The 21,391-nt window shown below is 33.0% G+C and overlaps 1 protein-coding gene across 5 annotated transcripts; it reads right to left on the bottom strand.

Moving 5' to 3' along the window:
* Positions 1 to 335: 335 nt before the first annotated feature.
* LOC126824702 (UDP-N-acetylhexosamine pyrophosphorylase) lies at positions 336 to 21,078 on the bottom strand. 5 transcript variants are annotated; one of them, XM_050554030.2, is made up of 10 exons: positions 20,867 to 21,078; positions 15,730 to 16,021; positions 12,798 to 13,002; positions 12,026 to 12,201; positions 11,214 to 11,386; positions 8,348 to 8,541; positions 7,203 to 7,345; positions 5,967 to 6,135; positions 5,384 to 5,438; positions 336 to 3,227 (listed from the first exon to the last, which is right to left on the bottom strand). In XM_050554030.2, the coding sequence occupies exons 2-10, from the start codon at positions 16,004 to 16,006 to the stop codon at positions 3,132 to 3,134; spliced, it is 1,488 nt and encodes a 495-aa protein (XP_050409987.2). In that variant the 5' UTR covers positions 16,007 to 16,021; positions 20,867 to 21,078; the 3' UTR covers positions 336 to 3,131. The 5 variants fall into 5 exon arrangements, with proteins under 5 accessions (XP_050409987.2, XP_050409985.2, XP_050409984.2 ...); XM_050554028.2 differs by lacking the exon at positions 20,867 to 21,078 and adding an exon at positions 20,557 to 20,698; XM_050554027.2 differs by lacking the exon at positions 20,867 to 21,078 and adding an exon at positions 16,213 to 16,351.
* Between the last annotated feature and the right edge of the window lie 313 nt (positions 21,079 to 21,391).

Genomic DNA, 21,391 nt, shown 5'->3' with positions numbered 1-21,391 from the left:
TGTGTTAAGGCTTGATGTTATGAGTGACTGGTATATGATTCTGGACTAATGAAAACAGGCATATGTCATACAGTGGACTATGATGAGGGAAATTGTGCCTGAATAGTCCTGGATTACTGACAAGGGGTGATCATGCCGGAAAACCCTGAACTTTCTTGGCCAACACTGGGAGGGAACCCACTGTGGCACCCTCTTGGATTCCTGAAAATGAGTGTTGTTGCAAAAGTAATTGTTGAATTGATGGGATTAACCCCCCCCCCCCCCCATCTCTCAATTTGTTAGTGAAGGACATATATAAAATCATTCATGCAGAACGTAAAAATAAAAACTAGGTATTATTTTCATCCTTTTATTGACCTTTTTGATAAATTGTAATAAATAGCTGTTATATAATACCTTAAATATGCACACCCCAACAAGCTTAATAAAATTAAAAGTTAGTCATAATTTTTGTAGAACTAAGAGTTTGTTTATTAACTGTAGAATATCTGTCCAAAACATATGTCTATCCAATTTACTGAATGCATAAGAACAAACATAATAATGAGCCTCCAATATACTAGTAGACACAAAAATGTCAAAATATTGCTAAATCAAATTATTCATAGAATAAGAATTTAAATATTAATGACAGTGTTTCTAACACCATTCAAAAGTACCATAATTAATTTATCTCTGGTAAGTTGTAAGTTTACGACATCAGTATGGTACAATGAACATACTAGTAGGCTTTATATAAAAGGCATAATCGCTTTAGAAGTTTTTTCAGTAGATAAAATAGTAATTTGTGATCTAAGTAAATCATTGCTAGGAATTTTATCTGTAAGGTTATCTGTAATATATTTTTAAAAAGTATCAGATTTATCTTCTTCACAGTGAAGAGTAATAATGCCCCTTTAAATCATGCTTTGTGATTACTTATCTGGATTTTATACTTATTTTCTTTGGTAATATTATTTCAGTTCCTATAAACAAATCCATTTATTTAGTATCTTGATCGTAAAATCAAATTGTTACATTGTAAGGCTTGTTCCCAACTCCCATAAAAATAGTAAAAGTAAAATATTGCGTTAAAAACAATAATAAAAGCATCAAAACAAACAATGAATATATAATAAATCTTTAACATTGTGTCCATTCTTATAATAAATAAAACTATATGATACACAGTTATATAGGTAATAAACAGTATCTCATAGTTTAAAGTGGAGTATATAATTATATGGCTATACAGGTAATGATACAAGTTAGTGAAATTAAATTATTTTAATTAGTGTTTTAATTATAAGTTTGCATTCTTCTGTAGTATGTAACTATTACATCAGATGCAAACCTAAGCTAAGATTATAGAGCTATAAATATATTCCTCACCATACTCTTTTACTACAGCCCTTATTCTGATATAGGGAGGTTAGGTGTCTAATGTCTGCTGTAGTTCTTATGTTTACTAAATTTTGTCACTAATTTAATTTATTTTACAAAGACATGATGATGAGTACCTTTGTCATCAGCAGTATGTATAGTCAACAGATACATTCTATATAGATTATAATGACAGACTATAATCTTTAAAATACTTGTCGTAAAAATGATCTTCTAGTACAAGAATATCGAAATATGTACACAAATTAATTATCTGGTACCCCAGGAATAGTAATTTACCAATCAGTTCTCCCTCTTAATTAATATACCAATAACATAAAATTAACAATTTTCATGGCACAATCATATTGAGCAATGAATAATGATGTAATAAACTTTGACAAATTTAATAAAAATAAAGTTTTAACAAACTCAATAATTTAAATAGCTGGAAATAATGACTAGGTGGGTGTGCCATTTATTAGTTGTTTTAATAAGCTAATTTATATATAATGTGGTATGTTTTTATGTTATACAGTATTAATTATTAATTTAATTTATTTATAGTATAAAGTTAAATACACTTGAGCTGCATTCAGTATTGTTTGTGGAAATGGTTATGTTAAGTTGATAGTGCACATTGCTTGTGGTAGTATTTGCCTCAGTTTTATATTTTTTAAATAGCTTTGTTTACTTTTAACAATCTTAAATTCAGTTTAGCTATACCAAAGTATCAGAGATAGCTAAAATTATGTTAGGTAAATCTGAACAATTCATCAGTGGTAGTATTATTCTTAGGTTTCAGAGGGTCATCTGCTGTTGTTGCCATGTACATATTACTCATCTGGACAATAATATTTTCACAACCGGATGTTTCACATAATGCCCTGATTCTAATAAAGGTTCACAACAATTTAAATTATAAAATAAATATTTAAGATGGTTGTCAAATATTTCTGTAACACTCAAATATGTTTTATTTACAAGTATAAGCTCATTCTTTCTGATTAACATGCATAATGTGAAAAAAGGGAAGCTTTGACAACAAAGATACAAAAATAAATGTTGGAATACCATTAACCCCTTTGAACCCTGACCTCACAGCAGTGCAGGATTAACCATCAGGCAAATAAGGTACATACCTCAGGGCCAATCAAAAATCCAGGCCACACAAAAAAAATAAAGTAAAAAAAGTTGTAATCTAGCTACTGGTATTATAGTAATTACAGTACTGTCAAAAAACTAAAAATGGTTCTAAAATTTTTTGTAATAAATTTTCTGTTGCTAAATTAAACTTTCTTCCTTTTATTGGTGAACCCAAAATATTTTCAAGCCACCTATCAAAATGTGCCTTAGGGCCATCAAAGCCTTAATCCAGCACTGCCTGGACTTATTTTTGCTCCAACGTATAAAATAAAACAAAAAATAACGTTTTTTGGCATTGCTACAGTTAACAGTAAACGAGACCAGTTTGATTTACAACAGGTCATTAATTGACTAGCATGCTCCCGAGCAGATTGTTAATAATATCAAATCATGGTATGGCGTCATTTTCTTCAGACAGCAATCCGTTGTCTTCTACGGGTTAAACAAAATAGTTAATATTTTCCTACATTACATTCATACCAGTAATGGTTTTATGTTTGCATAGTGTTTCAAATGAATTTTCGTAACAAAAATAAATCAACTCTTGAAATGATGATATATGTGATGAGACAACAAATAAAGCTGAATACTGAGATACTGTGATAAATGAATGACCGTGATGCTTATTGGGCTCCATCTTTGATTAATACACCATTGGCTCCCATTTCTATATCTACTGGTGGAACAAATGTTTTATTGGCAACCAGATCATTTAAACCCTGGAAAAAAATAAAATAGTTACAATTTTTTGATAAATAAAGGTTATGGTTTTAGAGTACAATCCAAATTGTGATTTGTTAGTCCTGAAGATTTTAGGAACTTTATAAACAATATTAGGATTTCTCAGGTAGCTTTCCTACCAAATCATCCATGATTAATAGAAGATAAAAACTAAGTAAAGGGCAATGACTGATCTATTGGTATGTCTCAACCCACCCGGTTGTGCTGTTCACAAGCTTTTAGTTCCAAAGTTTAAAATTTTAAACCAAAAACATCTTTCACATGATTTTTTTTTTTTTAAGACCCTGAAGAACAAACCAGCGGCTGCCAGGCAGGATACGCCCACATTTTCGAGAGATGGATAGAAAACAAGCTAAAACGAAAGTGATTTTTCCTACAATCAAGGGCCATAATTCAGGAAATTACAATTCGATATGCGCAAATATCAAAAGGAACCAAGATCTTTGAGTTATAAACTTACATTTCAAGTTTCAACAAAATTGGATAAAAATTGTGACCTCTATAGGGTCCACAACCTTGATATACCATATTTTTACGCAATTTGAGAACGAGGGGCGGCCATTTTGTCTGTCAGTTTTGGGCCGATTTTCACGAAATTCAAGCTCAGTCGTCCTTAGGGTGTAACGGTGATATATTAACACGTTTTTTGAAATCGGATAAAAATTATGACCTCTATAGGGTCCACAAGCTAAAAACGCGATTTTTCGTACAATCAGGGGCCATAATTCAGTAAGTTACGGTCCGATATGCGCGAATATCGAAAGGGACCAAGATCTTTGGGTTATAAACTTACATTTCAAGTTTCAACAAAATCGGATAAAAATTGTAACCTTTATAGGGTTCACAACCTTGATATACCATATTTTTACACTATTTGAGAACGAAGGGCAGCCATTTTATCTGTCAGTTTTTGGCCTATTTTCACGAAATTCGAACTCAGTCGTCCTTAGGGTGTAACGGTGATATAATAATATGATTTTTCAAATCGGATAATAATTATGACCTCTATAGGTTCCACAAGCTAAAAACATGATTTTCCGTACAATCAGGGGCCATAATTCAGGAAGTTACGGTGCGACATGCGCGAATATCGAAAGGAACCGATATGTTTGGGTTATAAACTTACATTTCAAGTTTCTACAAAATCGGATAAAAATTGTGACCTCTATAGGGTCCACCATCTTGATATATCATATTTTTACGCTATTTGAGAACGAATGGCGGCCATTTTGTCTGTTAGTTTTGGGCTGATTTTCACGAAATTCGAACTCAACCGTCCTTAGGGTTTAACGATGATATAATAAAACGTTTTTTTAAATCGGATAAAAATTATGACCTCTATAGGGTCCACAAGCTAAAAACGCGATTTGTCATACAAAAAGGGGCCATAATTCATGAAGTTACGGTCCGATATGCGCGTATATCGAAAGGAACCGAGATCTTTGTGTTATAAACTTACATTTCAAGTTTCAACAAAATCGGATAAAAATTGTGACCTCTATAGGGTCCACAACCTTGATATACCATATTTTTACGCTATTTGAGAACGAAGGGCGGCCATTTTGTCTGTCAGTTTTGGGCCGATTTTCACGAAATTCGAACTCGGCCGTTCTTAGGGTGTAACGGTGATATATTAACACAGTTTTTTAAATCGGATAAAAATTATGACCTCTATAGGGTCCACAAGCCAAAAAACGCATTTTTACGTACAATCAGTGGCCATAATTCAGGCAGTTATTGTCCGATATGCGCGAATATCGACAGGAACCGAGATCTTTGGGTTGTAAACTTACATTTCAAGTTTCAACAAAATCGGATAAAAATTGTGACCTCTACAGTGTTCACAAGCCAAAAGCGTGATTTTTTCGTACAATCAGGGGCCATAATCCATGAAATTAAGGTCTGATAGATGCCAATATTGAAAGGAACCGAGATCTTACGGTGATAAATCTATATTTCAAGTTTCATTGAAATCGGATAAAAATTGTAACCTGTAGACTGTTCACAAACAATTGTGGAGGACGGACAGGGGCGACGACAATATACGTCCACATGAAAATGTGGGCGTATAAATATGAAATTGACGTGGCCTTTGATGTGCTAATAACAGATTGTAAAGTTTGTATTTACTTACCTCTCCAGCATAAGACACAAGAGGTGAAATTTCACACACAACTAAATCTGTTTTGCTGTAAAATAATTAAAAGTTATAAATTCTATTAAGTCTTGATGAAAAAACATTCATATACACAGTAATACTTTTATGTTATCTGTGAACGACCAGTCCTCTGGAGATTTTTAAGTAAATCACCAGAGAGGGTTGAATCCAATAAAAGCTTTGTACACAAATCAACATAAAGAACGGCAATCCTTCTAAAACATTTCTTTCAGTTTCGCTGCAAGTTTATAATTTAGTTATCCTATATAAATATAATACACTGTGCTTGTTGAAAGGTTCACCAATCGACCACTCCTCAGGGCATTAGCTAAAGTTTTTTTAAATCAAGCCATCCTATATAATCATGATTTTGATGGAAGTTTGCCATGAGCTATGTAGAATGTAATGATACTGTGTAACTTATAATATCAATTCATAACATCACATCCAATTATTACTAACTTTTCATAGAATACAGCTTTATTATTTGCAATCAGTCTTTGATTTTTATTGTGAGTGTCCTATTCAAAGTTGAATCTATACACATAACTAACATTACCCATCACTATTAATAAACTTTCCGCCAGCCTTTTCTACATATCGTTGATGGAGTTTAAATATAGCCTGACGACAGGTTGTTGGTGTATCCTTGCTTTCTTTATCAGAATTCTTCAAGGGAGAAAACTCTTCTTCTCTTAAGACTTCCCACACAGCAAAATCTCGATCACATTAAATATAAAAAATAAACACACAAACAAAATCTAATTCATAAATAATACAGGATTACAAATCATCCTTACAGTAATATAATATATCTATATTTTTCAAAACCCTAACTAAAATGTGGGAGCTGTATCTGTGGCTCAACTCTTGTCAAGGACATTGCTTAGTTGTTTGGATGGGATAGAAAAAAAAACTATGTTCCAATAAATAAGTTGGCTTGCACATAAAAGAACCCTTGATAGATGGAATTCTATTGCTATACCAGGCCTTCACGTAAAAGGAGCGTGATCGCTCTCGCTCTCCTGGACGCGCCTGGATGTCAGTCAAGGTGCGCTTTTTATAGCTCTCCTCAATGTCTAATTTGACTCCCCTCAAAGAAAATAATCAGGAAAAATATACTGGTAATATCATATCGACAATCAACTTGCTTGTCGGCTACAATAACAGCATACCTTAGTGAGAATCCGCCATCCGTTTCATAATCCGAGTAATTAGCACATTTAACGGTAATTTTGATAATTCGGCAAAAATAACCCCAACAAGCCTGCTGGTTATTCATAACAGGTCCACTAAGTTTCCTTTGTAATAATAAACCACGTGGCGAAGGAAGACATCTCGCTCCGCATGGATTGTGAATCTCGTGCTTCGCGCCCCGTCTTCGACTCTCGATCCGTACGAATTCTAGGTAGATATGAAAATAATAATTGGATAATGCATTTTATGGTTTCACTGACCCGTTGTTAGTTAAATTTAAATATTCATTGAATAATCCCTGATAGAACACCGGATATCCCGAGAAACAAATATTAATAACTAATATATTTTTCCGTCAAGATCTTCAATGCTTTCAGATTCCCGATAACACGTGACATTGGTTGGAATTAGGTCAATAAACCAGCATTGCAAGATTTATTTTTAAATAGTGTTTTAGTTTTATTCAATTTTATTTTTTACACATGCTGACAGGGATTTATTCTTAAAAATATTGCCCTTTTTATTTAAGGCACATACATGTTACAGGTTTACCCAAAAACAGAATTATTTACACAATTCATTTAAGGATATATTTACCTACAGAACTGGAAAACATCAAAAACAAATTTTTCCATTTTAATGCCATTTGGTGTCTCTGGTTTGCTAGTTTGGCCATCTTCAGTAACGAAGGGGATTTTTTTCTTGGCTATATGGTACTTAAGATTTTTTTCTTGTGCAATGCTGTCAATAAGATAAAATATCCCAAAAATAAAAAGTATTCTTTGATGGTCAACTTAATGGTTTGAATCGGATGTTCTGAAAACATGAATACATGAACCATTCAATTTTTGGGGCATAAGATGCTAAATGTCGCTGTGGTCATCCTTATATACTCTTCAAAAAAAGTAGGGGATATTCAGAAACAATACAAAACTGCAGAAATGCACTGCTGTTTTTATTAGAGGTAACCAGTGTATGTTATTATTAACAGGCCAATTGCCTACTCATGAACATAAACAGTTCATATGGGCGACTTATCTGACGGCCCCATTCCACTCGCAAAGAGATAAACCGTCAAAAGTGAAAATGGACGTTTTTGATTTGTGTCTTAATAATGGGTAATCGCTCCACCAATCCTCAGACATTCAGCAATTCGTCGTGGTATGCTCCTAATCAACCGTCCAATTATGATTTGGGGCAATCTGACCCACTTCTCTTGCAGTGCCACGGCCAATTCTTGCAGTGTTGTCGCTTGACGTTGACGTCAACGAACACGTCTCCCAATCAAATTAAACGTAACACACTAAAGCAAAGATACGCTAAACAGTAAATCTTATGTAAGAACTGATATGAAAGCAAACATGGATAGATAAACCAGCACGCGGCAGTTTTCATCAACTCTTCCACTAAGTGTCAGATTTGACAATGAACCCCTCCCACGTGTATGGCGCTATTGCGTGTCGCATGTGCAGCTCAGTGGTTCTGTTGGGGTTGATAATTTCTTCATTTGTGAACATACTCTCAAAGCATGTCAAATGTCCATGACTATTTATCATATCGCAACCTGCATAGGAATTTGCAATTCAATATCCCCTACTTTTTTTGAAGAGTATATATTTATATAAATGTTTAGTATTTATCTAATGTCCTAAGGAACAACTTCAAGATATCACGAAGAAATATTCACTGTTTCATATTTACCAGCTTGTTATGTCTTAATAAGAAATATAACATGATTATTACCTGGACACTTCCTTTAAAAAGTCTAATGTGAAGAAATGATTACATATATTTCCAGCATTAAATACTAAATTGCCATCTGAATCTCGTAGTTGTGCCGTTTGTAAACTAATCTCACTGTATTCTACAACTTGATATATACCATCTACTTTACATACTACACCTACTGATTCAGTAGGGGATTCTTTTACTACTGACTGAAATATACAAATTATATAAAAAATATTAGGTAATTTTTCAGAAAAAATGGTGTGATTATATACAAAATATTAGATAATTTGTCCAAAAAAATGGTGTAATTAAATAACTTTGTCTTTTAAGAAGGGCTTATGTCTCCCTTGCGATCTGATCTTAAAGTGTCTATTGGGCTTCATTATTTGTTCTCAAATGAAGGTTAATACCATGCATGCAATAGCAGAACCAATTTTTAAGAAATTTATTGGTAACCAGAGACGATAGTGTCGCCATTATGTACTGATCACATGGTCGTCATGTGGTTCCTTTGATCACAGTCAACATAAGCCCTCTAAGATTCCAGTAGCAAGTAGTTGCATGTACTTTCAAATAAACATGCACAGCAAACATAAATGGTTGGCATATCCAGAAGCATACAATTGCATCGAATCAGTTCGCCTCTATAACAGTAAAACAAAATAACATCATCTTGTGAACTATTGTTTTTTGTTTATAATCTCAAAACTTAAAAATGTGGAACAAAACATTTTTTAGAAGAGTCAACAAATACTCTGTTTTTAAATTTTTTTTTCACGCAAAAAGTAAGAAGATAAACTGTTTTCACGAAGAACGAAAATTCGAATTGGTGTAGGCTTCTATAGTATCACTAATATTTAGACTAGATATACAAGACAGTTGACATATAATATTAGATAAATACTGATGTTATTAGGTGTACTCTTAAAGGGCCAATCCCGATAATATTTTGGAGAATAAAACTGCTTAACTTTGTGTTGAAGCTCCTTAATATCCCGTACCTAAGGGCCGAGCAACTAATTCAATATTTGTGATATGTTTTCAAACAACTTACACCCGTCAGTCTTCATCTGGAAATGGAGACCGGTGTCCCAAGCTGTATTATGCGGTGTCTGGATAAAACCAGACTTTTATTTTATAAAAACAATGTGTAGGTGACATTTACCTTCCGTTATCCAGTAAGGCACATGGGTCATTCACTGTATAGACCTCTAAAGGAACGGCGATAGATTATCAGGTCACCCAACGAAAAAATTGACCAGAAATCTTAAAAGGGTTATGTGTCCAGATAAGCATTTTTGACATTCACATCCAAACAACTCAATATTTTGAGCTGAAATTTTGAAACAGGGTGAATACACCATTCCTCTATATTTTGGCGCTTAAATTTCATACGAACTCGGACTTTTATTTTTGAGACATTGTTCAAATCGGGATAGTCCCTTTAAAGTTTATTACCCAGATACCTAAATAAATAATTTTACTGATATCACATTGCATGTATTAACAAATCAGTTTAAATTTATGACATAATTATATAGATTGTTGTCCAAAGGAGATATACCTGAGAGACACCATAAAAATACCTAATCAAATATAAGATGTTTGTTTACACTGTTGGCAATTGTTTGTTTATTCATTGATTTAAGAGAAAATCTGCATTCGCATGTTTACATCTACATTCTTTTGACATCCAATGACGATTGATTTGACAATCACCACATACGTCATAAGATGATATATACAGTAAGTGTATACATGTACATTTCAAATGACAATGAACTAAGATTACGGGAAACTATATTGAATTACAGTTTGATGTACCATATATTAAAACACATATATTCCAAGCTCTATGTGAACAAGCATATTTTTATCTATGTTAATGTAGATAAATTGAATAGAATTACATTATTTACATAACTTCTAGTTACCAGCTTAAACTAAGATATAATCTTCTCAAATATTATCTCAGAAATTGAATGCCAATATTACAATCACTATTATAGGCCATTTGGGACTTCAATTTTTCAAGTGAATTTACTCTTTTTCCTTCTTAGAACGAATAATGACAAATTTGACCGGTCTTTACAGTGTCTTTTTTAAACAGAAAAGCAGACTAATGCTTCAAAACTAATCATTTCCACTGCATGAAAATTGATATTCTTGCCATCACAAGCACGAATTACCTTAAAAAGAGATGGCCCATCTCTCTCTATATTCTAAAAATATATAGATAAAGATGACAGCACCTAGAATCAACTCTTAAAAACTTTCTAGTTGCCTCTATTCAAATGGCACACTAAATTAATGATCTCATCACAGATGGAAACAGAACTACCATTGGGGAGCCACGGTGGCTAGGTGGTTAAGACGCTGGCTCACTAGCCTGGAGGTCGGGTGTTTGATCCCTGCATTGGCCGAGAAAGTTCATCTGGATTTTCCGACGTGGTTTCCCCCTTGTCAGTGATGCAGGATGGAGGGCAGGACGGAGGGCCTGACAAGGACAGCTGTCTAGTCCTTTGGATGAGACGAAAAATCGAGGTCCCATGTATACATTGGAATGCACGTAAAAGATCCCTTGGCAGCTGGAAGTCGATATAAGAGTAGGCGATAGTGCCGCTGCCAGGGCAAAATTTCCCTCAGCACACTGTATGGCGTATGCCAGTCTTCATTACCCCAGTATAGGAGCAGAACAGTAGGACGTTAAACCCCATTTCATTTCATTTCAGAACTACCATTGTAAATGTAAATTGGAATTTACACAACTAACAGTTAATGATGTCATCAACGCATTTTTTAATTTTAACACTTGAACAGGGGGGGATGGGCACTAAATATTTCTAGAAGTTGATCCTATGTAAATTAATATTTTTACCTTTGCTCCACATCTAGCACCCTTATCTATACAAAACCCTATAAAAATAGGATCAGCCATTTTAACTAGGATGTTATCAACACAATATACATGTACATATTCTATGCCTCTAGTAGACATATCCTCCAGTATTTGGTGATTACGCAAAGCTCTGTATAAACCACCATTTCCATCTAAAACAAAATAAAAATACCAAGAATAAATTACCGGGTATTTGAAAACTGAAATTCTCAGAATTGTGCATGTAAACAAATCTATTTTATAATCTGTATACCTATTTCTAAGTAACAATGTCAGAGTAAAAAGATAAAATTACTTTTACTTCCTAATTGATATACTTTTATCTTATCAAGATAAAAACAAATTCTATGGAGTATAGGTTCACAATTTTTGTACCAGTCAATTAATTATGCAAAATGACTTTTTCTTCCTAATAGATATACTTTTATCATATCATTATCAAATAAAAGTCCCGTGTATCGCGGATTGGCTAGGTATTTTTTTCCCAATAATATATCATGTATCTCAATTTATAAATCTGCTGGGGTTTTTTTACATATAAAAACTATAACTTTATTTTGTTTTAAGGTTAAATTCTTTGATATACCAATGTAAATTGATTTGGAAGTACATGCTCCCTGGAGAGCTTATGTAGCATACATGTAATAATATTGTTACTGACATTAATCAATTAATTATAACCCACAGCTGGCTTTTCTTTACAGTCTTTTCCTGTCCTTGTAACTACATTAAATACAGTTCAAATTGTTGTTTGATTCTAGTTAAATTTTCACTTTACAATCTAAACTCACCTGGTGCCATAGCTATCTTAGATGGTGCTTCTAAAATAATTTTACCATCAAACCGTATACACGGTAATCGACTCTGTTCAAATATTGTAAGATCATTTTTATCTAATCCAAAATAATTATGTTTTTTGAAAAATTCTTCAGTTGGTCCCTTTGTATGCTCACTAGTCATTATATACCTGAAAATCGTAAAAAAAATAACCATAAATGTAACAGAGCATTCTTAAGGATATTAATTTTTTGAAATGAGTAAAGTGGAGAGGGAAGGGCAACACTCCCTTAAAAATAGTACCAGATTTGTGTAGCTACTGGATCAAACGAAGTTACAGTCAAATAGAGTAGAATTATCTAATTATATGAAACATTCACTTATAAATAATCATTTCATCGGTTTTAAGTATATTTCTGAGATAATTTGGTCATATCAATGGAAATGACAATAATCTAAATTTGATTTCTGCATTCAATTTTCATATTAATAAGTAATAACTCTGCGTTAATGTTTTAAACTAAGTGCTATTATTTGATTTAATCATAAAACTTGTTTCTCTGTCCGTAGGTTTAACGTTCGCTTCTACCAAGGGTGAAATTGCAGACAAATCACAAAACATGAATAATTCACATAAACGGTTTAAAAAATTTCAAGACAAATAGTTTCATTGAAAGCTGCAGAATATGTTTTTGAACAGTTAGAATTAAAAGCTAAATAATGATTGTTTATGGCTCAAGTTGAAGAGTGAAAGTTGACACAACATGTCGTGTCATGTTTACCTACCATGGTATCACACATTTCTGACCAGTCAATTTTTTCGCAAGTTGTTGAACTTTTAAAATACGTTCAGCTTGTAGCTGGAACAATGTTTTTTCAGAGGGTAAGCTGACATTTACCATTCCTTTCGGATAATTGACACCAAGTCGTGTTCCTTGTCCGCCTGCTAGTAACAAAACGCCAACTTTATTCTGCCCAATCTGTGTTAACCCTAAAAACAGATGATTTTTTAAATATGAACAATAAAATTAATTATATTACAGTATATACCAGGGAGAACCATGGAGTATGGAATACTCGGGGCTCCTAAAGCGGTTAATTTTCTCACATAGTTTGGGGGTTCTTTTTTATTTTAATTTACATCGTTCTTGTTAACTTATTGAAATCATTTCTTGATTGACAGTTTGCAGTCTCTGGGAGTTTTTGTAGTTTAGAAAGCACGATTTAGTTTTTTCAAAATTTTCACACCAGGGGGTCCCTCAAGGGGCTAGGCTCAGCGATATTGATATGCAAACAAGTGTTATCATGTTTGCAATGCAAGAGACACCCACATTATGCAAGAGATTGATAGAGAACAAGCTAAGAAAAGGTGATTTTTCGTACAATCGGGGGCCATAATCCAGATGTTACGGTCAGATATGCATCATTAGTGAAATGAGAGTGAGAAATGGGGTTTAACGTCCAATCGACACAAACTAGTTCAAAACTAACATATGGTTCCAATAATTCGCATGTGCGTAGGGGTCTTTAGCGGTGGAAGGAAAACGGGAGACCCAGAGAAAACCCACGAGATTGGACGTACAATCACGTACAACCGGGAAATCGAAACCACACCAATTGACTCAATGACAGACCTTATGAAACAATGTGCATGCGCTGACCATTTGGCCATCCCCACCAATAGTGAAAGGAACTAAGATGTTTGGGATAAAAACATATATTTTAAGTTTCATCAAAATTGGATAAAAATTGTGACCTCTAAAGGGTCCACAACCTTGGTATTACATGCTCATTATATGTGTAAAGGGGAGTGGCCATTTTGTCAAACAGTCTTAGGCCAATTTTTATGGGATTTGAACTCTATTGCAATTATGGTGTAGCAGTGATATATGAATGTTTTTTAAAATCAAATAAAAGTTGTAATCTCTAGAGTGTACACAAACAATATGTGAAAAGATGGATGTCCACATGAAAATATGGGTGTATAAAAAGGAAGGGTAGCAAACATCAAATGAATTCTTTTGCTTGTGAGAGCATCCATCATCAGACAGATTACTCCTTGAACCATTTAATCCTAGATGAAACTAAAGAGTGCAATGGCAGTGACAGACACATCAACTACAGATGCATTCTGCCTTTTTGCCATTTAGCCAAATCTCCCTATTATTAAAAAGAACATCAATGATTTTATCCTAGTATTTATTAGGAAGTGCAGGAGCATGGGCGTCACACATGGAGGGGCGGGGGTTGACCCCCACAATTGTTTTTCTGGGGGGTTCTGAATATACTTGGACCCCCCCAAAATTTACATAGTAGGCCCAAACTCCTATTTATTTACAACAATTATTAGGATTAGTTAAGATTCTATCTGTATAAAACGTGTACATATCCCAATATGGTTTAAACTGCTAAAATAAAACACAAGAGATAATCATCATCAATCATCATCCTCAAAACATGTGTGAAGTGGAAAGTACCTGTGTTCCATAAAATTGTGTTTAGTTAGCCTGTCAGTAATATTTTGTTAATTTTTTTCTGCTACTTATCAGAGTGAATCGCATGTAGGTACCCAAAAACATAACCGCCTAAACCAATGCATTTGCATGCGGTGTCTTAGTAGACAGCATGGCCACATGGTGTTTGTTTATATTTTTTAGGGGTTATAAAAAAATTGGTTAGGGTTGCGGACCCCCCAATATATATTTCATGGCTACGCCTCTGTGCAGGAGGACTGTACTACATGCAAACAAAACCACAAAACAAACCTGCTGACAAGACACAAACTATACAGACATTGCAAATAATGAACAACAAATACCAAATCAAATGAATGAACATGTATGAAACTTTAGAGGTCTTCTGTATTCTATTGCTATAATATTAGGATTTCAAAACAATGTAAATCATTTTATCTCACTTACCAGTGACTCTAATGGAAAATTATCTTACATTATTTACAAATGTCTTACATGAAAAATATCATTATAATGGTCAGGTATGTATTATGGAGCATGTCTTTTTTTATATTCTTTTAAAATTTATGGTTGGCTGGACCACAACAAAAGGTTTTTTGAGGTTTATATCTATGTGTCAAAAGTCATATCCACTGTAATAAACACATGAAAGGATTTAGTGAATATCTTAAATTTCAGCTTGAGCAATAATCTATACATAGAAAGTACCTTATGGCCATATATTATAACATAACTTCTTAAAATTTTATGATACATAGCTGATGGCAGATGAAAGCTGTCAATGCTATTTAGGTAAACAAATCAAGATTGGAAAAAATTACTGCATTGTACATGTATGGGCGAGTTACTAGTACATCATAAAGTATGGTGTCCTACTTGAACAATCCTGTTTAGATGAGCCCATATTAATGTCTATCAAATATGTTATTCTTTAGCAATTCTAGCCAACTGTGACGTCCTACTAAAGATAAATATCTTGTACCTGATGTCTCCACACCTTTACTAAGTGTATTTTACTTACACTACTCTGTTAATCAACATGTCAATTAACAGGAAAGATACAACCCCTCCTAATTTCAAATGTCTCTACATTAAATCTACACACTAGAGCTAACATGTATACTTCCAAATGAATATATTTCTTTTTGAATAAAAACATTTGGTGGGTCAAAACTTTAGATGATTGCATGCTGTAAAATAAGAATCCTTACTGTTAAAATTCAATTACAAAAATATTTATTTACCCTTTTCTTCAAATGATTTAAGTTTATCTTGTGATGATTTAACAAAGCTGCCAAATACATCAGTAGAGACAGGTTTAAGTTTGTCATCAATCTTTTTCTGTGCATGATCAACATCTTTCATAACATCATGAAATGAGGATAAAACACTTTCAACCTCTATTGATGAAATCTGCTTTTGTAGACTACTTTTTTCTGCGTCAGATAATTTATCCCAAAACTGTAACAAATGTTCTTGTCCATTCTTTGCCAGCGATTGTCTCAGAGATTCAGCGTCCATTTTTTTAAAAGAAATCTGCAATGAAGAAGAATCGTAAATATTAATGTTAATAAAGATATCTTTAAACAATATATATTTACTACCTGTACCTCTTCCAATATATTTATGTACATACTCAAGCAAGTTATTCAAATACAGACACACTGCGACTCACGTCAAAATGAAAACTGTAAGCTTATAACAGGTTATTTTTATTATCCACTCACTGTAACGTATCATTGATTAGGGACAACAGAGCTGCATGTAGTATATGTCAACCCGATTCAGTCAGACACACCAAACTATACTGAGACAAAAATGTTGATCCTTGCTAGGCAAACACAGTTATCATGGAAGTGAGAGTTGGCCCATAAAACCCACATAAGTCAATATAACAAGTAAATAATCGTATGCTAAATTCCTGTGGAAATTACTGGGAATTTTTCATGTGTTTGGAGTAGGTTTATCAATAAGCAATTAGGTTTATTGATAGGTACAGATTTGTTAATTGTGTACTACCTTATATAACATAGATTGTAAGCTGCATTGTTATTAGAATGTATTGTGAACAAAAGATTAAGCAAAAGATTAAGTGGCTTGTACAGAAAAAGATTTCAAAAATTATTTCAATCTGAAAGTATTGAGTTAATACTGTTTAGATGCACTTTGTTGGTCCAACATTTTTTAAGTCAATTATAATATGTTAAAGGAGCTAAATCGCTAATATTTGGGACCTAGAAATTGACACAAATCGGTCGCAACGCATATAATAATATATATAAACTGATTTACATTCAACCGTTTCTTTTTTTACTGTAATTTCTAATCAGTTATGTTTAGCGAAATACGCCAGAAGTCTCAATTGAATGGCAATCTTTAGCGTCTGGTTATTCCAGTCTACACCGATGATATTTATTGTGCGTGCTCTCCAGATAAGAATATAGTGTCATCATTTGACATGACTTGTGGGATATGTCTAGCCTCATTCTTTGAGTCCCTTGTTCCAAATGGCGCTGAAACGCATTATGGTACACGATTCGTGTACCAATGGTAAAATGTTTATTTTGTCTTGAATATTGGATATCAGAAGCCCATCTTTTCCCTGTAAGATCACAAGACCAATGTTGATTTGAATTGACAAATAATTCGTGTTTTCAATGTCGAAGATTTTTGATGATATTGCGTTAGAGACTTAAAATTCATCTTAAAGACGGGAAATTAACAAAAATGTCAAGGTTTAATAAAGGGATTATACCGTTTGGATTTACATAAAAGAAATATGATTTAGATCAACATTTCCTCTATTGAACTCACCTGTGCCGATTACACCACCATATATAGAGGAGAGATGGGTTACAATCCTATTTCATCACCTTTTGTTAAATCATGAATATTCCTGCTTATTAATGTGTTGGGATATCAGATGAAAGGAAGGTCGATGGTTACTGTGGTCAATAATGTGTTTTTTTAGAGAAAATTAATTGTGGATTTATTTTGGAATAATTGTAGTTTCATATATTATTTGGTAGCATGTGACAGAATAGCACTGACTTTTATTAAGTTAAAATCAATATTTGTTTAACAAATCAGACATTTGTCATATCAGATTTGTAAAAGTAAAATGTATTTTTGTTTAACTTAAAGTTAAAGATACATTATGGGAGATTAGATAAAGAGCTGGCAGTTCTCACTATAATTGTTAAAAACTAGATAATTTAAAGGGAATTTGCTGAAAATTTCAGTCAAATTGATCCACTTTGAACTGAGATTTTAGATATTGAATTTTCGGTCTAATCGGCCTAGCCTCAATCATCATTACTAAAGTCAATATGATAAAAACATAGTCTTGATTATCCATTTCATGATTAAATCATGAATGGAAGTCAAACAGCAAATCGGAAACTAATCCAATAAACATCACAGGCTAGTGATGACATCAAGAGTTGAATATGGTCTGGATAAGTTAATTAATGTCTAATTAATAATTTAGATAAAATTTCAGGCCCAAAGAATGACCTGCAATAGGCAGATTTTGCTCTTGCGTAATGTATGTTTAATTGTATTTTAATATAAAGATAACATTTATTTTAGAAAATCAAAAAATTAGCCTACATTTAAATTGGAAATTTGATGTTTGAGATTTGTATTTCGTTGTATGTCTATGATGAAATGTAAATGTAGATTATTTCTTTTGATTTACTAAAATAAATTTTATCTTTATATTAAAATACAATTAAATTAAACAAAAATACATTTTGCAAATCTGATATGACAAATGTCCGATTTGTAAAACAAATATTGATTTTAAGATACAAATGTTAATTTTATTGTACAAATGTCGAAATTCGACAACAAATGAAGAATTAAGGACAATGAATTAAGAACTAAGAATTAAGAACCCTGAATAAAGGGCTGTTTGGTCTACCATAATGAAGTGTGTGATGAGGGAAATTCTGTGGCACTATGGCCTACCGTATTCATCGGTGGATATTAGGCGCACTGTTTTTTTTTATCAAATATTTTATTTTCTAGAAGGGGTGCGTCTAATGCACAATGTCAAGCACACCTAGGCTTTTCCTGTGTCGACATCAAAGTCTTAAGTTGAAGAAACAAATGCCTGAGAACCAACACGTCAACCATGTGATGCTATGCCAAAAACTATATTATCAACAAAATTAAATACAATACTGTTCCCTTTCATGTCCATTCATATTTGTCTTGAAATATGTTTAAAATATGAAAATATTTCTAATGTTTTAGGTAAGTTTGAAATATGTACATAATTAGCGTCCGTGTACTGTATACTGTTAGTAATAACCGGCAATGCAAACACCATCCGCCGATAGCTGTTCAATGTTAATGGTGTTTAAAGTAGCTAAATCGCTAATATTTTGGGCCTAGAAATTGGCACAAATGGGTCGCAACACATATAATAATATAATATGAATTTATATAAACTGTTTTACATTCAATCGTTTCCGTTTTACTGTGAATTGTCATCAGTTATGTTCGGCGAAATACGCCAGAAGTCTCAACCGAAAGACAGTTTCTAGCGCCTGGTTATTCCAGTCAACAACGATAATATATATTGCGCATGCTCTCCAAATAAGAATATGGCATCACCGTTTGACATGACTTGTGGAATGTCTAGCCTCATTCTTTGAGCACCTTGTTACAAAAGGTGCTGAAACGCATTATGGTACACGATTCGTGTACCAATGGTAAAATGTTTATTTTGTCTTTAATATTGGATATTAGAAGCCCATCTTTTACAGGTAAGACCACAACACCACTGCTGATTTAAATTGCAAAACAAATCGTTTTTTCAATGTCGAAGATTTTGGATGATATTGAGTTATGGACTTAGCTACTTTAAAATATGAGAATAAGTATCGTTAATATTTCGGTTATTCCTACATAATTGATGTACAATGTACTCTAATTTCGAGTACAGGACCCAAGTTTTTCCTCTACTCAATTATACCCCTAGAAACAAAGATAAACTAAATAAAACCAGATGCGGAACCAAAATTTTCTCCGATTCCATCCCTTCCAGTATACGAGAATGGAACAAAATGAATGTTGAAATTAGAAACCCTCAATCCCTTGCTATCTTTGGAAATTCACTAAACAAATTAGATACCATGGTGCCATGATATTACTATCTAGGGAAAAGAAAATTACAAATAATCCACTGTAAACTAAGATTATGCTGCTCAAATCTACAAGGCCATAAATTCCTCAGACACGTTTATGATAGCTCTGCTTGCCTCTGCAGTCACAAATTCGAAGATACCGAACACTATTTACTCGTATGCCACTTATATTCAGATGCAAGAAAGCAGACAATCCATAAGCTTCAACATAATCATAAAACAATCATCAAAATTTAGTCCCGAGATAAACACACTTATTTTCCAAGAAGTCCAACAATTTATTCTCTTATTAAAAAGATTTAAATCTCCATAAAACAATTCTTTCAAGCCCTGAATACTGTACAATCATCTAAGTCTCTATATTATCCATTATGTTTCATATATGCTCTATATTTATGTAATTATGTATGTAACGGTATGTACATGTATGTGTACATGTATCTAAATCAGAGACTAGGGTTATACATAGGCATAGCCTGTTCCCCAATCCAAATTCAGATTTAATGAATAAAATTATTGTTTAAAAAAAAAAAATATAAGTGTTAATTAAAAAAACATTACGATTTTATGTTAAAAATGACAATTTGCCATTATAGAAGGGTAAATTATAAAAGAAATCGATATAAATTATTGTGATAATGAATGAATACGGGTTCAAATAATGGTTATTTGAGAAATCGATATAAATTATTGTGATATGAATAAATACACGGGTTCAAATAATGGTTATTTCGGTAGATTGGCGTATTCGTATATATTGTCCAATTTGACCGAATGCTGAAAATCGCTGTACAAAAGTATATTATGACTGACACTATACCACTATCTTGAGGGAGACAGACGTAAACAATTATTGACAGGATTCAGTGTCAATCAATATGAAATATGAAGACAAATTTTCGATTTTTAACTTACCTTCAGTAGCAAAAGAGGTGCTCACTAGTAGTAGTACACAAATTATTGTTAACTGTCTCTTTACTGTGTAAGTCGAGTTTATTATTTTTTTTTATCTTACCTTACCCATTTTTTTAAAAAAAAATATAACCTACACACCAGGAAGTGACACGTGCGATTTGTTGACAATTTTTGTCTAGAACACCAAGTGATGTTGTTTAAATAGTCTAAAAATAGATATCTCTGGCTTGTCTACAATATCTCCTTAGTGGAAGTGGACGTAAAACTCCAGAAACGAACGAACGAATAACTCTGGTTATTCGGGACTTACCAATCAACCCTTTTGAGATTTAACGGCTATGACAAATTAACACATTACGACGTATGCAATTCACCACCCACTTAAATACTTGCTCTACGGAGTATTCACTTGATTTCTTCCAGACTATGAATGGTGTATCTGATTCTAGATTCCTTATTTTCCAATCTCTTTTTATGAGATCGGTGCATGAACAAAATCTGGACTTTTGGGAAGGGAGGTAACTTTAAAAAACCAAAAACCCCTCTTATCTCCCTTAGATCATAGGTCAGATAAAAAAAATCGTTCGAAATGATATTAATTTTTAATAATTCGGGGACTATTTCTCATTAAGGTACAGGATCCGACAATCGATTGATTCAATAACACATGTCGATTCAATCAACTTAATAGATTTTAAAAAAACGGACGACTTGATAGTAACGTCATCTGTCGAATCAATCAACTCAGTGGATTCTCAATTGAAACGTACGATCGACAACGATCGCACGTCATCTGTTGAATCAATCAACTCAGTGGATTCTTAATTGAAACGCA

Source organism: Patella vulgata, chromosome 6, assembly GCF_932274485.2.
Source record: "Patella vulgata chromosome 6, xgPatVulg1.2, whole genome shotgun sequence".
NCBI classification, from domain to species: domain Eukaryota; kingdom Metazoa; phylum Mollusca; class Gastropoda; family Patellidae; genus Patella; species Patella vulgata.
Note: the sequence above shows the minus strand (reverse complement) of the source record. Positions and strands in the feature narration are given on the sequence as shown.

What these genes read in the sequence shown, in the direction of transcription:
- LOC126824702 (XM_050554030.2), bottom strand. Translation starts at nt 16,006, where the DNA reads ATGGACGCTGAATCTCTGAGACAATCGCTGGCAAAGAATGGACAAGAA. An exon ending in TAAATCATTTGAAGAAAAGG is followed by an intron (nt 13,003 to 15,729) that starts GTAAATAAATAT and finishes ATCTGTTTTTAG; the next exon opens with GGTTAACACAGATTGGGCAG. An exon ending in CAGAAATGTGTGATACCATG is followed by an intron (nt 12,202 to 12,797) that starts GTAGGTAAACAT and finishes TACGATTTTCAG; the next exon opens with GTATATAATGACTAGTGAGC.